The sequence below is a fragment of the Phascolarctos cinereus genome, unplaced genomic scaffold (genome assembly GCF_003287225.1).
Source record: "Phascolarctos cinereus isolate Bilbo 61053 unplaced genomic scaffold, phaCin_HiC Scaffold_1;HRSCAF=81, whole genome shotgun sequence".
Classification (NCBI taxonomy): domain Eukaryota; kingdom Metazoa; phylum Chordata; class Mammalia; order Diprotodontia; family Phascolarctidae; genus Phascolarctos; species Phascolarctos cinereus.
In genome coordinates, this window is record NW_027555514.1 from 170452637 (window position 1) to 170470755 (window position 18119).

Genomic DNA, 18119 nt, shown 5'->3' on the forward strand with positions numbered 1-18119 from the left:
GTAGAAATAAGTAAATACTAAATAATGAGCTGGGTTTAGAAATATCTTAGGGTCTAATTAGGGTCTGATAGGAGTAGAAAAAAGTAGATTAGTTTTCATTGTTTATTTGTGGACTGGAGGAAAGAAAAATTAGCCATGAGTGATGATTAAAAGCTGAGCTTAGATGTTAAATGAAAAGTAGCCTCTTGCTGCTGAATCAGATAGATTCCTGTGAAGACTTGCTGGAAAACTTTTTTTTAAAAGTTATTGCTTGATGACAGGCAAGATTCAGACTGTGCCTGTTCTCAGGACTCAATCTCAAGACAATTGTTCTGTAGATACTGTTTGATGTGCCTTCTGCCTGTTTCTCTGCCTCCTACTCCCAAAGTCATAAGACCTAATTTAAACCTCATGAAATCTTTTTCATGTATGCCTTTTCAGATGTGCTCAGAGGAATGAGCTTTTGTCCCGTTTCTACATGCTCTGTGTTGTCTTTAGGGCAGACGTCTGCCTTTGCTAGCTCTGTCTCCGTGGGTGGAAATTAATAGCATAGTATTATTTCACCTGGACCAGTTTTTTTTTAAGTATCTGCTTCTAATTCTTTTGTATTTCCAATTTTTTGTGATTTCCAATTTTGTAATTCCAGCTTTTTATTAAGCAGTTACTGTGTTCACAAGCCCTGTACTAAACATCGGAAATAATGCTCTGCTCCCATTCTAACGGGGGAGAGGACATATGGGAGATTTCAGCTGCCAGTCAGATGGATGGGTCCCATGGTCCTTAGAGTGAGGTGGCAAAATAGATGGCCGTGTCTCTTTTTTAATGTCATTTCCTCTGACAAAAGCGTATCAGTTTCTGATCTTGAACCGCTTGACAGTGCCAGGACTTGGGTAGCAAGTTTTCTGGGTCTTCCTGTATGTGTGACACACCATCAAAAGCACATATAGTTTAATGGTTGTGAAATACACAATCATTTGTAAGATGCTTTTAGCTTGGTGCTGCTTTGCGTTGAGTCCAGTGGGAATTGCTGATGGGTCTTAACTTGCCAAGGTCATTTCCATGAAAAGCAAATTGAGAGAAGTCAAGGATTGTAGGTTTAAAAAAAAGTAAAATTCACTGAGTAGCTTTTCTTCTTGATACATCTTTATTCCTTCCTGACTTGGCCTGTAGCTTCCCAAAGTGTGGTCATTTTGTGGGGTTCCTTTTACTTGGTTCTTGCCCCTCAAGGCACATGAGGCTCCCGTGCCCTTTTTTTCGGGTCATCTTCAGGAAATCAGTAAATAAAAGAAGGAAGTGGTATATAGATTCCAACTGTCAGACTGACTTGCTTCCTGAAAAGAGGTCAGTTGAAGAAATTTTTTTTTCTTAAAACGCTTTTATCTGTTCAGCTTATTACCTCCTATTTTGTTGAGCCTGAATGATTTGATAGAACACTATGCCTCGGTTTCCATTTAACCATTTAAGGATAAAATCATAATTAAATGACAAGGTATTTCCTCAAATGAGTCCTCTCAACAATTATGTGCAAAGTCCATCTTAGTCTGGAGAGAACCAATTCTACTTCCTAGAAACTTTGGGAATGTTTTCAATTTATGTTTACTGTTTTTAATTTGACTTGTTTATTCTTACTGACCGTTCCATTTTCTGTGAATTCTTCTACTGTGAGCCTGTTTTTGATTGAAAATATAAAAAAAAGAGTATTAATTTTTTTTTCATGATTTTAATTTTGAAAGGCACAATATGGTGCCATCATATGACATTGTTTCCCTTCTCTATGCCTCTGCAAGGCTGGAATGCACTCCCTTGTCACCTTTCTCTAAGAAGTCCTTAGTTTCCCTCAAAACTCAGCTCGAAAGCCGTCCCCTCCTACATTAGGCCTGTGCTAATTCTCACCTACCTCAACTGCTTATGCATACTCTTAAAAATACTTTGCATAGGAACTTGTTTATGTATGAAATCCCCGCTTCAGTGACCTCCCCTGAGATTATTAAATTCTCGTGTGTTTTGTCTCGCCTGGTGTAGGCTCTTTGAACAGGGACTGTTTAGGCTTGTAGACCCTGAGCTGGCAGGGAACCCAAAGGTCATGGAATCCAACCTATTTCTTTTATAGTTAAGGAAACTGATGTCTGTATGGAAGTTAAAGGACTTGCCCCAGGTCGAGAAGGTAGTGTTATTTTTGTCTCTATATAAAGTGACTGACATATAACATGCACTTAATACATGCTTATGAATTGATCCCAGTATCAATATTATAAAAATTGAATTCTAAATCTCCCACCAACTTGCTTCTACTCCAAACTTTGGTATTTCTCTTGCTGATTGCATTTTCTTCCCAATCACCATTGGCTTTATCTTCTTTCTTTGCCCACACAGCCTACCCCAAGTGAGGGCACTCATTATCCTTAGCCTGGACAACTGGAATAGCCTAGTCGGTACCTCTCTACCTCCTTCACTCTGTTCCTGTTTTCGTAAGACACGGATCTGTACTTGTCACCCCCCTGCTCAAGTGGGTCCTTGGATGCCCCAGTGATGAGTAAAAACTCAGCCTGGCATTCATGGCATTCTGCAATCTGGCTGCAACCTGCTTTTACATCCTCATTTCATGTTTTGCCCCTACTGGCTGTCGCCCAGCAATGGTACCACAGATTTTTCACCCTCCATCATGGTGGTCTTTCTCAAGGCCTATGGTCCAAGTAGTTCCCTTTGTGATTTACTCATCACCTTCTTCTGCCTTTCACCCACATGCATGCACCCTCTTTCCATTCAGAGAAACTTGGCCAGGTTTTTCATCCTGCCTAAACTGTAAGGGACTCACTGGGACCCAGAGCACAGCTCAGCCCCACCATCCAGTCACACACATTCACACCATGTACCTTATTACCAGCTGGGGCTACTGACTCCAGCCTTAATTCTTACTGAGTCACTAACCCTTGACTCACCCAACCCACCTCATCTGTATGTTCCTCCCCCCTCCCCTTGTCCACCTAACTCACTATTGATTCTTTGCAGTTCTGTCTGTGCCCATCACCTTCTCCCTTGCTTACTTCAGGCATTAGGGAACAGGAAAGAAATGAGACAGGAAGGATCCCTGGGGTGTATCCTGGACCTGTTTCCCAAAGGGATCAGGGTGTGGTTTCAGAAGAAGTGATGTTTACTCAAAAAGAAAGAAAAGACATACACGGTTATTTCTCACCCTTCTTTCCTTGTAACTTGGTTTTTTATATTATTGGTCATAACCATTTGTTATAATCTTAGAATGGATAATGAAAGCATTATCTTTTTCGTTAAAGTTATTTTTGTTCATTTTGTCAAATCTGAAGTTGCAGTAATTATAGGTCTTTTCACCCTTGTAGATTTCAATTTCCTTGAGGAAATCAAAATATGCATAGTACCTTGAAATGTATATTTTATAGATAAAAAGTGATTTAGGATTAGAAAATGTTGCACGTAATTGTGCTTTATATATTTAGAGAAGTTAAAGCCTAGAGAAAGTCAGGAAAACACTTTTCCTTCTTACCTTTTCTTAGCTTTTCCCTTTTAAAAAAAAGCAAACTTTTTTTCTCAAAATCTTTTCATATTTTTTGAATGTTTCTTTCTCTTGGGGATAGAGGACAAGAAGTAATTTTAAAAACTAATGTTGAATGAAAAAGAGATTAAAGTTTTACTGAATAACTATGATATATTCCAAGTCTATGTTTTGTCCAGTTAAGATAGGAAGAGGGGAAAGAAAGAGCATAGTAGGAAAAAGGGAAAAAAAAGAAACTGAGGTGAGTGAGACATGGAAGTTCTATAAGTCCAAAATTATTTATAGTAGGTATACTTGTTTGACCAGGTTTCAGGGTCCAGTGACTTTGAAACAGAAGAATGATGTTATTATTTAGAGGCAGAAGATTTGACTTCCATCTTTTCCCCAGTATCTCTTCTCTTATGGAGGGACTGGGTCAAGAAACGACAATTTGTTTATCTTGTGGAAGGTGAATATGTATGTGTGTGTGTGTGTGTGTGTGTGTGTGTGTGTGTAGTGTTATGCCTATCATGATACTTTTACCAGCTGATAGTAGAAGTGCAAATGTAATAATAATTTTTTAAAAATCTTCCCATTTCAGGTCTTCTTGAATTTTCTTTGGGGAAATTTAGACACTTTGTGCTCAACAGACCCTTTCCAGAAGAAGCTGTATTGCGTCACATTGCAAGCAACGTCACATTTATAATCTTCCAAGTACATTCTCAGTACCAGAACATAACAGTCTCTTTCTACAAGGTCTGTATGAGGAGTTCCCCTCGTTTCAGTTCATTTCTGTCTTTGGATCTGTTAGAAAACATCTTGTGTATGCTAATAGAACTAAATCTCCCTTCTAAATGATGGACTCTTTAAATTTTGGATTATTATTATTTTTAAAATCAAGATTGAGCCATAGTGAGTGAGTAGTGTTGATAGATTAGATTATCCATTAGATAATCAGTTAGATTGTAAGCTCCATAAGGGCTGGGACTTTGTCTCTTTCTGTATCACTAGTGCTTAGCACGGCATCTGGCACATAGGAGGTACTTAATAAATACTGATTTATTGGTTGATATTGATGGAAGCAGGTTCTGCCTTGGAGAATATTTGTTCGGAGAATTTGTCTTATAAAAAATGAATGCCTTCGTAATTTAGTTCTCTTTTCGACTTGGCCCTTGCCTCATACTTCTGATAGTGGCCTTTGCTGAGATGCATTTCATAAGGTCTCCAGTTGTTATCCAGCCACTAGCTTGTAGTGTTAACATTGTGGGGAATGTCCAATAAGAGTGGATCATATTTGTAGTCAACATTGCCTAATTCACTGTGTCTGTGGTGTTGGTGGTGGTGCTGTCTGGTGATTATTTTTTTTTTCCTTTCGTTTCCAGAATCCTCCTCCAGATGCTTCAGGAACAGGTGTGGACAAAGGCCTTGTTTCCATTCTTAGACCAGAACAGAGTATTTGTACTTGGTACTTAGAGACTTCTGATGCTGATGATGTCTGGAGTGTGGCTATTCCACTTTCTTATTCAGAAAAAGGTAACTCTTGGTTTGAGCTACACAGTCTCCTCCAGCAACCCAGTTAGTGCCTTTAACTTGATGATGACTCTTTTAGTTCACCGGTCTACAGTTTCCTGTGGGTGGTATTCATCGGGTAAAGAAGATCTGTTACATTATTAGCCTTGTTAGAGTTAATGAATGACCCCCAATTTTAGTCCAGCCTTTAATTAATCACCAGCAGCCCTTGGTGAGTGTTCAACTCTACATTTTTGCTCTTGTCTTGGAAATTGTAAATTAAGAGACATATCTTTCTCTCTTGTCCATCATAGAGTTCTTCTGTGTTGAAGTAAGTTTTTTGGTCTTCCCTCTTTTTCTCCATACCCTTTCCCTCTTATAAATTTCCCTCAGTGGCTGGTGTACCATGTAACTGAGATCTGAAGGACATTGACCTTCAGAGAGGTGAATGTTGGGCTGTAAAAAGTTGTAAGCTTTGCTTGTCTGCACTTGTACATGGTTGGAGGATTCGAGGGACATGATCTCTCATAACTTAACTGTTTATTTTACTTCTAGATCCTATCCCTGGAGCCTGTAATCTGGAGTTTGATTTAGATGTGGATCCTAACATTTACTTGGAGTATAATTTATATGAAACAGTTATCAAATTTGCCCCAGCAAATCTAGGACATGCCAGGTGTGTGTAACTCTCTAAGTTTCTTTTAGATTAAAAGCTGCTGTATTGTAAATCTGCATGTAAAGGTTGCTCATTGGTTGGAGTAGAGGACTTGCAGTCAAGAAGACCTGAGTTTGAATCCTTCTTCAGATACTTAGCCTTGTGACCTAGGGGAAGTCACTTAACCTCTCTTTATCTCAGTTTCCCAATTTGTAAAATGGAAGTGATAACACCTGCCTCACAGAATTGCTTGTTGTTCAGTTATTTCAGTCATGTCTGACTCTTCGTGACCTCATTTGGGGGTTTTCTTGGCAAAGATACCAGAGTGGTTTGCCAGTTTCTACTCCAGCTCATTTTGCAGTGGAGGAAACTGAGGCAAACAGGATTAAATAACTTGCCCGGGTTCACATAGCTACACACTTGTCTGAGGTCAGATCTGAACAAGATTAAATGAGTTGACATGTAAAGCACATTGCAAACCTTAAAGTGCTGTATGAGTGACAACTATTATTGTTATCGTAGTTAAGGCATAAAGAAAGGGGGTATTCTCAAGGTCTGTTTGAACTGTATGCATTTAGTTAAGCATTTATTAATTACCTACTATATGTTTCAGGAATTCTGCTAGTTGCTGGGATTCTAAAGACAAAATATAGTGGGCAGTTAGGTGACACAGTATAGAGAGTGATGGGCCTGGAGTCAGGAAGACCTGATTTCAATTGTGGCCTCAGATGCTACTAGCTATGTGATCCTGGGCAAATCATTTAACCTTATTTGCCTAAAGGAAATGGCCAGCCACTCTGGTATCTTTGCCAAGAAAATCCCAAATGGGGTCATGAAGAGTTGGGTGTAACTGAAACAGCTGAACTGTAACAAAAATTTAAAACAAGACCAACAAAATATAAAATCTATTGAAGCTTCTGGAGGGAAGGATGGATATTAGTGTGAGATGGGCCATGGGGTCACAAAGAGTAGGACTCAACTGAACAGCAGTGTAACAGCAACACTTGTGGCGGGTAAATGTCCCTAAGCAAAACTAGATCTACCACGAGACCCTCCACTGTGGTTATTATAAGATCAATAAGAGAAATGAAGGAGGATCTGGCATATATTAAAATAGATATTTTTTAAAAATTGCTGAAAGAAAGGCAGGAAGATACTGACATGACTTGGCATAGCTAAATCAGTAGATTCTTTGAGGAACTGAATGGCCCCCTGGAGGTGCTGGAGCAATCCAGTGGGTGGTGTGGTAGCCTCAGTTGCAGTTGAGGAGCCTTGAGTGGAAGCATAAGGAAAGAAGAGAAGACATTTTTAAAAAACTGTTTGTATGTGTTTCATCTGTTGTGTAACAGAGTTAAAGTTGTAGTGATTACATTATTTTCCAAATAAACACACAAAATGCAAGTTATAACTGATCAGTGGTCAAGTCCGCCAACAGGTCTTAACAAGCAAGTGCTGGCAGGTGAGTGTGTAGCACATTGTCTGGAGGTGGAACATGCGTCAGCAGGAATATGTGCATGTAATGACTTGTTTACTATATGATACTATAGTTACATGACACAATATTGCATCATCAGAATTTTAATGCAGGAAAAAACCCACGAATTTTTCAATAAATTATTAAATTTAAGGTGTGTCATTTAAAAAATTTATGTTTTTTTGAATTGATGCAAATTTAAAAAAAAATTAAAGGGTTAAAGAAAGTAGATTTCCGGGGGGGTGCTGAGTAATTTTTTTAAAGGGGGGCCGGTAGGTCAAATAAGTTTGGGAACCTTGGGCTTAGATAGAAAACATAAATGCAGAGGTAAAAGAAGAAACAATGAGAAAGAAATTAAGGGGCCAAGAATTGGGAAAGAAGAGCCATCTTCATTTGTAACAATATGTAACAGTATAGTATATTTAGAAAACATTGGAGAATCAGCACAAATTAAGAAAATAGAACTTTAGCCAAGAAGCAGGATAGAAAATAAATCCACAGAAATAACCAGCATTTTTATCCAGCAAGTCCCAAAAGTCTTGGTGCAGTTTTAAACTTGAATGGCTTATATAAAAATAAGTTCCAATAGTTCTTCTAACCAGTAAAATGGATAGAAGGGTAAATTTCCTTTAAAATAACACATTTTGGTGTTAAATATCTGATTATTCACTTTAGCAAGATACATAAAGGACTTAAATACAACTACCAACCAGTTTTTACAGAAATAAAAGGAAGATCTACACATAACAGAATTATTTAGTGTTCCTGGCTATGATGAGCTAATACAGTCAATATTACAAAACTCCTCAGCAAGCCCATCATACCAATGAAAATAGAAAGAAAATGTTTTATATAATTAGATGAAATAATAAAATTCTGGTGAAGGAACAAAAGGTCAAGAATATAAAGGGAAATTGTCCAAAAAAAACCAAACAACTTTCATATTCTATTATGAAATAGTAACTATCCAAAATCTGCTAATTTAAAAAAAAAAGTATGTAAGTGGAATAGATTAGATTAGCATGATTTAAAAAGCAAACTTAGACTATTATTCACTTCTGATAAAGCTGTTAGTTGGTCTGACTGAGTAAGACAATGTAAACAGTGTGAGATCTCTCAGATGGACTGTTTTGTGGACTGTTTTGTAGACTGTTACAAACTCAAGGTTGGTTACGCTAGCCTGAATAGGCCCAAGTTTCAAGTTCCTAGAAAAACACATGATCTGTACTGTTACATTAGTATTAGGTAATGGCTAATGCTAAATAAGGATAAAATAGCTAGGATTGGTAGTATTATAATGAGATTCCTTATTTCTGGGGTAGATTTTTGCGTTTTAGATTGTAAGGCTGAAATTCCTGTCCAGTGGGAATTTACAGCCAGTGGTGGGTGGGTGTCTCTGCGTTAGGATTATATAACCTTTGTTCTGACCTTTGTGCCTTGCCTCGCTTAGCTCAGACTGCAGACACCCGCTTCTCATGAGCACATAGTAAATCTTTCACTTTATACCTAGAAAATCTCTGAGTGTTTTTTTTGGGTAACTGTAGCACACATGATCATTTTGAAAAGCCATAAGGAATAATACAAGAAAAGTTGGAAAATTATTACATTCCGTGATTGAGTGATTCAGCTTCTAGGTTGATACCCCAAAGGAGGTTATTGATAGGAAGAAAAGCCCTATGTGTACGGAAATAGTCCTGGTTTTCATCTGATCTCTGTGTCCCCTGCTTAGCACAGTGCTTTCTTATGTATTATAGGTGTTTAATAAATGCATGTTGGGTTGGATTGAATGGATCATTAAATAGAGAAATGGAATTTACCATTTCTCAGTGTGAAAAGTGGGGCTATGAATTTTCTACAATTTAAATGTAATTTTAAGCTTTTCCTTTTAAGTCTGTAAAATTATTTTAAGAGCTAGTTTTCTGTTTTTGCTTGTGTTTGAGACCCAAGTTGTAAGGGAAGAGTGTCTGTGCTTCTATGTAATTGTGTTTTATTTCAGAGGCACAGATCCTCTGCCCTGTGATCTGGGGACTGGCCTGGACTCGAGGTGGAGACTGCGGTATGATATCTATCAGTATTTTTTGCCTGAGAACAACCTCACTGAAGAGGTGCTACTAGGACACATGCAGAAGATGTCTATGGTGTCTCAGATAGAAGCCAGTGGTTTCAAAGTAAGTGCAGAATTCGGTACTGTGCCCTAAAAGTCACTAAACTGGGCATTCTCTTTGATCCGTTAATTCTACTCCTTGACCCTTGATACCCCAAAGAGATCAAGCAAGGAAGAAAAGGACCCCATATATGTAGAAAAGTTTTAATAGCAGAAAACTGAAAACCTGAGGGGATTTCATCAATTGGGAAATGGCAGAATAGATTTTGATATATGAATATAATGGATTGTTAGCAAGCTGTAAGAATTGATGAAGGGGATGCTTTTTAGAGAAAACTAGGGAGGCTTATATGAACTGATGTAGAGTAAAGTGATCAGAAACAAGAAAACAACTTATACTATTCAGTGAAAACAAGTGTAGAAAGCAATGCTTCACCTTTTTCTTTTCTGCCCAGTCTGTGGCATGGTATGAGGGATGCAAAGTTAAAAAAAAAAAAAAGAAAAAGAAAAAGAAAAAGCAGCTTTTCAGATGCCACCAAGATAAGGTTAGCCCTTTTAGGGTTATGAATTCATTGTATTTAGTTTCTAATCTTGTGAAACTACTCCATGAAAGCCTTACTCTCATGCCTCCTTGTGCCATGGAGGTCACAGCAGGTTCCAGAAGGTCATATTAGCAGAGGACGACAGGCTTGGGTACTACCAAAATGGAAAGACCGTGAGTATGTGTTCAGTAAAGGATTGTTGGTCCTTTGTCAGAAGTCCAGCCTAATTAATCTCTGAGAAGCTCGTTACCCATTGCCTATAAAACTTTAACTCTTTGAAATATTGAGCTGTCATTTTGGGATTCTTAACTAATGCCATCCCAAGATGTTTTCATGTTGCAAATTGGCTTATTTAAAATGCATGAGTATTAGTTGAGAACAGGTATGACCTGATGGAGTGATACAGAGAAGATCAATGTGGGCATTATTTATCTACCATCATAATAGACCCACAAACAACCTTTGGTTGAGTTTGAGGAATATAGTGCGCTCAAAATAAGCCAAGCATGACAAATGTGAAACTTTTATTTCTGCCTCCGTAAGGAATGGGGGACTAGCATTTGAACCTGAATAATCTCATGTTTGCAGGCAAGATAAATTCTCAAGTTTTATTGAGCTGCAGAAGCTTTTATTGATAAAATCCTAACCCTCAGAGTGATATACTCGTGCATAGGCACAGTGTGTGGCACATAGTAGGCTCTTAATAAATGTTTATCAGTGAGCTGGTTGATAGGCAGGTGTCCCTGTTTAGTTTCTAATTCCAGAGGGCTTTAAAACTTTGAAATCATCTAGAAGGCAAATGATTAAACTTTAGAATAGTTAAACATCCATGTATTAGTGGTATCATATAAGGCCATCATAGAGGTGGTTGTGTGTGTGTGATAGAAACAGCAATTCATGATTGGCATTTCAAAACAGATGCATCTGAGTTTAGGATGAGTGCATTGCGCATTGTCATATGATGTTGAACCATGCTGTTTAATGGTGAACAATGTTTTGTTCAGCTCCTGTGACAAAGGGAAGATGGAAACTTGGAGATGAGGAGGTGAATTGCGCATTTGCAAAATGGAAACCCAGGTGATCTAAAAGACAATTCAGTTTGTCTTCAAATATCATTCATGGATTTTGTTTCTATCATTTCCACAGCCTAGGTTATGAAAATTTAAAAACTATGGAAGAGCTTCGTGAAGATGCCATGTTAAGTCTTGTTCCTAATGGGGGGTGCAAAAGCTCTACCCTCCAAAGCGTTTGGTGTCTGCTCTGTAGAAAACGATTTCAATTGAATTGTCATTTAAATGTTATTACTACAGGCATGTTAAGCTTGTGATATGTCGAGTAGAGTTTTTGTTTAATTTTGGGCACAAAGTTATCAAGTTGTCATTTTTTTGTTTCAGGTTGCTACCCTAAAATCTAGTGATAAGACCATTGTTTACTTCTCATCTGTCCCAGGACAGGGTGTAATTTATAATGTGATTGTACGGGACCCCATTTTAAATACATCAACTGCTTACGTTCCTGCTCACACATATGCCTGTCGCTTCAATACGACCCTAGATAATTGTTCTTCTCTTGGTGAGTGCATTAATCCGTTCATCTGAAAAAGAAAGAACCCTTTGCCTCCAAAGACTGGTCTCGGCCAATAAGGAATTTCAATATGGTTATTGGTGTTCCTGCTGTCATTTTATATTTTTAGCCCCAGTGAGTTTAAATTTGTGATCGTTTTCATTTTTCTTGTCTGTGTTGTTCCCCAGCTGATGTTTCTTTACCCATGACTGTACTCTAAATCAGGAGTGGGGAACCAGCAGCCTTGAGGCCACTTGTGGCCTTCTAGGTCCTTGGGTGCAGCCTTTTGACTGAGTCCAAGTTTTATAGAAGAAATCCTTTTATTAAGGGGATTTGTTCTGTAAGTTTGGATTCAGTCAAAGGGCCGTGCTTGAGGACCTAGACCCCCAGGCCGCAGGTTCTCTATCCCTGCTCTAGATCTTCAGCACTTTCCTTTAGGTCCAGTAAGACCTGCCTCCTTTTCCCCCCAGAGTATTCTGCCTTGGCTACATATCATTTCTTTTCCATATTTTTTGCTAGCATCTTGAAATGCTCTAGAGAATACCTAGAGATTAGAGAAAAGAGAAATTTCTCTTTTAAAAAATTTCCACAATTTTATTTATCTTTTGTTTTTTAAATCACCTTCATTTCCAAATTTACCTCCTCTTTATTTAAAAAAAAATGTACATTTATTTATACATTTTATTTATGTGCACATGGTTCTAAGATAATTTCAATGTTTAGTTTTAGTAGCTATTAGTTAAAAAAACTCAATAAGGTATGTATCTGCAAATGAAAGAGGTACATTATTGATTCATCATTTTTTAAAATTAAATTATATTTTTCAGTGAATAAAAAGCTACTTTCTCTTTTTCTCACTGCTCCCCCTACCCCTGAAAAAGAAAAAAAAAACCCTTCTAACAAATTGTGTAGTTAAGCAATGCAAATTCCTGAATTTTCTATGTCTGAAAAAAAAATCTTTCATTCTGTACCCTGAGTCTCTCACCGCTGTGTCAAGATGTGGATAGCACTTCGTCGATCAGCTAATAGAGATGTTGGTATCCTTGGGCCCAGACTATGCCCATCCTCCAGAGAGGAGCAGGGTTGTGAAGTCTGTAGTCAGATGAAGGAGGATTCAACTGGGAAAAGGGCAAGCAGGCTGAGACACACTGGACAGATTTTCTGTGCCATATGACAAGAAATGGGCTGATTGACCTGTAGGGAATTTAAAGCGGGTATATTGGGCTAAAAGTGGACAGGAAAGGGGTGGATTCAGAGAAATGTTAGTAATGTAATTGCCACCTAATAAACCATATATTTTGATTTAAAAAAAAAGATGTGGATAGCATTTTTCATCCTGAGTTCTCTGGAATCATGATTGGTCATCCCCTTTATCAGAGTTCTTAAGTCTTTCAAAGCTCTGTCTTTTTACAATGTTATTGCCAGGGGGATAAATTGTTTACCTGGTTCTGCTGCTCTCTTTCCTTTATTTTAGTTTGTACAGGCCTTCTCTGATGTCTCTGAAACCATCCCCTTCCTCATTTCTTACAGCACAATAGTATTCCATCACATTGATATACCATAACTTGTTCAGCCATTCCTTAGTTAACACCTTCCCTCTCCCCGACCCATCCCCATTTTCACTTTTTTTTTAAAACCTCAGCAAAAAGAGTTGCTGTAAATGTTTTTCCATCTATGGACCATTTTTCTTGTTCTTTGATTTCTTTGGGGGTGTTGACCTAATAGTGGTATCACTGGATGAAAGGATAAAACAGAATTTTATAAATTTTGGGGCATAGTTCCCAATTGCTTTCCAGAATGGCAGGACCAGTTCCTAGCTTCACCAACGTCGTGTCAATGTTCCTGTTTTCCAATAACCCTTCCCCTCTTTTCCTATTCAATGAGCCATCTTCCTCTAACAAAGAATAAAAAAGAGAAAGAAAAATTAAACAAAATTAACCAGCACATCGAGAGTCTGACAGTATATGCAAAAAGAGGGAGGTAGATGTCTGATGTTTTTGCCCAGGTTAGGACAGAACTCCTTTCAATTTCAAGGTCTTGGGTTTCCTTGAAAAAGTTTTTCAACTAATCAACATTTGAAATTTTTTGAGTATTTTATCAATATCAGACCATATTAATAAATGAATAGAAAATATGTCTTTGATAAAGAGATTGAAATAGAGAATGAAAACCAGCAACAGAGGTGGAAGGGAGCGTCTCATAGAAGCCTGCAACTCGGGGGAATCCTTTCATATTACCATGATGTGTGGCCTCGGGAAACCCTCTTAATTCCTTTGAGTTTTTTCCTCCTCTGCTAAATAAGGAGGTTGGATTGGATTATCCTCAAAGGGTCTATAGTTTTGAATCAGGGGTTAAAAGATCCAGCAACAAATAGAAAGCTGCTGTACCCTCAATTCGTGATTTATTGGTAAGTGTGTTGGCTGAGCAGGTAAACTTATAGCTCCCTCTTTCCTCACCACTGGTAGGTTGATAACCACCATCATGACTAAACAGGAGTTTCTAAACCAGGGATGGGAAACCTGTGCCCTTAAGGCCACGTGTGACCCTCTAGATCCTCAAGTGCAGCTCTCTGACAGAATCCAAACTTACAGAACAAATCCCCTTAATAAAAGGATTTGCTCTGTAAAACTTGGACTCAGTCAAAAGGCTGCAGTCAAGGACCTAGAAGGCCACAGGTTCCCCACCCCTGTTCTAAACAATCAGGCTGGTAACAATTCCCGACAAACAGACCTTTGGGGGACAAATTGTATTTTGGTTTTTTGTTTTGTGAAAGCATGAGGAATTTTAATATGACGCTTGAGGAATATAGGTGACCTTGTTTTAAAAATATATCAGAGGATCATTCTCTTTTCACTTGACTCTGAAGTCACTAGCACGTCAGTGGCAAATTGAAGGAGCAGTTTTATCTCTTTTTGATGAATGATATCTATTTTTCCCAATGTAAAACATTGTAACGTGTAAAAATGAAACATGTAAAAACAATTTTAAACATTCATTTTTTTAAATTTCGAGTTCCAAATTCTCTCCCTTCCTCTCTCCCCTCTCCCCTCCCTAAGACAGTAAACAATTTTATATTGGTTATACATGTGCAGCCATGTAAAACATATTTCCATAGTATTCGTGTTGTGAAAGAAAACATAGACCAAAAAAAAAAATCATGAAAAAATATGCTTTGATCAAGCAGTTTTATCTCTGAGAAGCTGTTAGACCATAAATTTGAGAGTAAGAGTCATGGGATCAGGTTTTCATTGACAACAGGAAACATTTAATTACCGTGCTTCATGATTAATTATGTTAGACACAAGAAGAAAACTTTCTTCACCGAAAGTTATGCAATTAGCAAAATGGGTTTTAATTTTTAGCACTGTGACTTCCAGTGTATTAGTAGATGCTTTCTGGATTTGTGCTTTGAAGCAATGATTTTATCAAGTCCAAAAATATAATGAAGTGCTTGTTTTGTGGGCCTGTAGGATGGCATAAAAGCTATCATGTTGGTCCAGATCAAATAAGATGAACTTTAATACGGACCCATGTAAAATCCTTTGCTTGTGAAGTTGATTTTTTTTTTTAAACTCAGGTATAAGATGGTCAGAACATGGTCTGACAGCAGTTCCTCTGGGAAATATTTAGAGTTACAGTGGACTGTAAGCTCTGTATGACAGTGTGAGATGTGGCCAAAAACCCTAATACAAACTCAGGCTGCATTTAAAGACATAGTGTCCAGAACGTGGAAAATCATCAGTAATTGCATTGTTCTTTTCCCTGGTCAGACTTTTAACCTGTAGTATTGTGTTCAGTTCTGACTGTTATATTTTAGAAAGGGTATGGACAAGCTGGAAAGTAGGGCACTTCTTACTTGATGGCACCACATTCTGCCTTACTGACCAGATGTGTTTCTGGATGGAGATGAGAGGGGCTGCATTGAGATAAGTTGAATGCCATGGCATTCTTGTTGAATAACTTTGCTGTATTTGGGCAAATAAAACCTCTTTTTTATGAATCGTTCCCTGACTTTCAAGAGCCTCATTTCATTCCAGCATTTAACCTGAACTAACAGGGTGCTGGCATTAGGCTAACTCTCTCAGCTGTTGCAAGGATAAACAGGTTGCTATGCTTTGACCCAGTGGGCAGAATTAGGAGCAGTGGGGAGACAGGAGATGGAGAGAGGCTTGAAAAATTTGGTGACAATTAGAGCCATTTAGGATATGGTGGAGGTCTTTAGACAAAGGTTGGCTGACCACTTGGGAATGCTATAGACTGGAGAGGGAATTCTTGTTCGTATCGGGGTTGGACCTGCCCTCCAAAGTACCTTCCAGCTCTGCGCTCTTGTGCTAAAGGTGGAGATAGCAGCTATTGAATATGATCTGTTCATTTTCTTTTCCTGTGACCTTTTGGTCTGTGAACACTAGAAGGACAAGAGTTTAAGAAGACCTCAAAGCATCAAGCTTTGTCAGTTCATGTAAGGCATTTTAAAAAATCCGTATAGTAAAGAAAATGAGATGGTAGGATGAGGATTTTTATTGAAAAGCAAAGTTTTTGTTTCACTTGATACTCCTGGCCCTTCTAGTTGTTAATTAAACCTGGATAGCATTTCAGATGATCACCAAATATGACTCTTATTTTATTTTAATTATTTCTAGGAAGGCTTTCAACCAAAGTGTTTTTCACCATTTTTGCTATTCTTGGTCTCTTTATTTGTTTCTTTGGACACCGATTCTGGAAAACAGGTATTCTCTACCTTTTTAATATATTTCTGTGCTCTTCTGAATGTTACTAGTGTTCTATGACCTAAACAAATAGTATCTCTATACATTTAACCAAATGTGTGAGAATGAGGAATTGCTCTGCATTTTGTCTTTTCTCGACACTTAGAATTCCACTTTTTCCCCTCAAAAAAGAAGGTTCGTTTAGGTACCACATATTTGTGTGGCGTTGCAGAGTTCTTTTGATGAAATTTTTTATTTTTTAAAATCACTAGATATTAATGTGAAGTTTTTTGGGGGAATAATTGTTGCATTTTGTGTTGCATAAATGAGATACCCATTGCAGTGTCCAAAGAGTGTTTTATTTGTCATGGTCTGTGCCTGTAAAAATGCAGGCCACTAATGGATTTGTAGAGAGCAAGTTAGGACTCCAAAGTTGACACTAATAGATGGGATGGTAGGAATAAGCAGTGATCTCATCCTGAATCCTGATGAAATTGACTGAAACTTACATCCCTAAGTCTATTAGGGCTTTGAAAAAAAAATCACTATTATATTTTCAACCAACGAATCAGAGTGAGCTGATAGAGCTCCATGTATTTTCTTAATTGTTGCCTCATTCGTACTCATATCATGTTCCTGTCATATGAAAGAACAATATGATGAATTTATGATGTGACAAATTGAGACCTTTTCCCATATGCAGGCAATTATTGCTAAGCCCTTGACATCTCCAGACATTATTACTAGATTTTACATTAAAGTTGTGTAGTTCTTTTGGTTATTCATGTTAAAAGGGGGAATGGTATAGTTAGTAGATTATTCAGATATCACATCTTTGGGTTTGGACTGCTTTAGGAACCAGAAGGTGCAGGTTTACTTCCCTTTTTTTAAACGTTAATATTTTTTATTGATATCTTTTGTTTTACATCATCTCATTGCCAGATGTAGACTGTAAACTCATGTTGTACTTTTCCCACTTAAAGAGTCATCCCTTATAACAAAATATTGAAAAAAGAAAAAAAATCAGTTAAGCAAAACTAAGCAATGTATCAACCAATTTACTTCTCTAATTCATTTTGCATAGGTTAATACTAGAATTTAGTTTGTAATCCTTGTCAAAGTTGGGAGTGGTCTGTGTGTGGGTGCTGGTAGCAAGCTGGATGCCAGGCTCAGATGATGATAAATCTTCCTCGTTCACAAAGAGGATAATTGAAAGGTGATTTGTATAGACTAGACTTGTGCCCTACTGTCATTACTGTGGGCATGTTTCAAGATTAAAAATATTGAATGGCTGATAATTCTGCTCAATTCTGTTATGCCACATAATACTGTCTTGTTCCTTTGTCCTAATGTGTAGGAGCTGGGTGCTCAAGGGCATACTGGTAATGAGAAGAAAATGTTAACCTTAAAAATTCATCAGTGTACTTAAATGCCAGGTATTGAACTGTGGTTTCCTCTTTGTGGTTTATTTTTAGAACTGTTCTTCATAGGCTTTATCTTCGTGGGATTCTTTTTTTATATATTGATTACAAGATTAACTCTTCTTCAATATGATGGTAAGTAAAAATGAGCTATTTGCTGAGTCGAGAGGGGAAACGTTGAGTTAGTTCTCTGGCCTTCTTTTGGCTCCTTGACAGCTGATACTGAATGCTTGGCCTAGTGGATGAAGAGCTGCTTTCTGAGTCAGGGAGACCTAGGTTTGAGTCTGGCATTTGACACATACTGCTTGTATACATAGACAAGTCACTTAGCTCTTTAAGGTTTTAAATTGCAGGTAGTTGCTGATCTACATTGATAGAGGGAGTTCCCTATACCGGTAAAATCACAGGTTCCGACTGCCTGTTGCATGTTATGTATCCTTGCATAGATGTAAATGTAGTATTATGATCACCATCACATTGTAATCCTTCAAGGTTAATGCCAGAGATGAGTAGGACAGCTCAGAAAGCTACAGGTTGAACTTAAAGAAGAAAAGAAGCTGTATAAATTAGAGTTCTGCTTTTTCATGTATGCTTTTCTTTTTCTGTTCTGCTGTGTATGTGGAAGTGTCTGTTTTATTTGGTGTTTAAATTCAGAATAAAA

The 18119-nt window shown here is 37.7% G+C and overlaps 1 protein-coding gene across 2 annotated transcripts in view; it reads left to right on the forward strand.

Annotated features, from left to right (window-relative positions):
* TM7SF3 (transmembrane 7 superfamily member 3) overlaps positions 1–18119 on the forward strand; it is a 41995-nt gene that overhangs the window by 13283 nt on the left and 10593 nt on the right. For both annotated transcript variants that reach the window (XM_020965088.2, XM_020965087.2), the window contains exons 2-8: positions 4086–4240; positions 4867–5017; positions 5549–5669; positions 9119–9290; positions 11163–11340; positions 15972–16058; positions 17513–17593. In XM_020965088.2, the coding sequence (XP_020820747.1) occupies positions 4086–4240; positions 4867–5017; positions 5549–5669; positions 9119–9290; positions 11163–11340; positions 15972–16058; positions 17513–17593 (945 nt within the window). The remainder of the gene's footprint in view (positions 1–4085; positions 4241–4866; positions 5018–5548; positions 5670–9118; positions 9291–11162; positions 11341–15971; positions 16059–17512; positions 17594–18119) is intronic.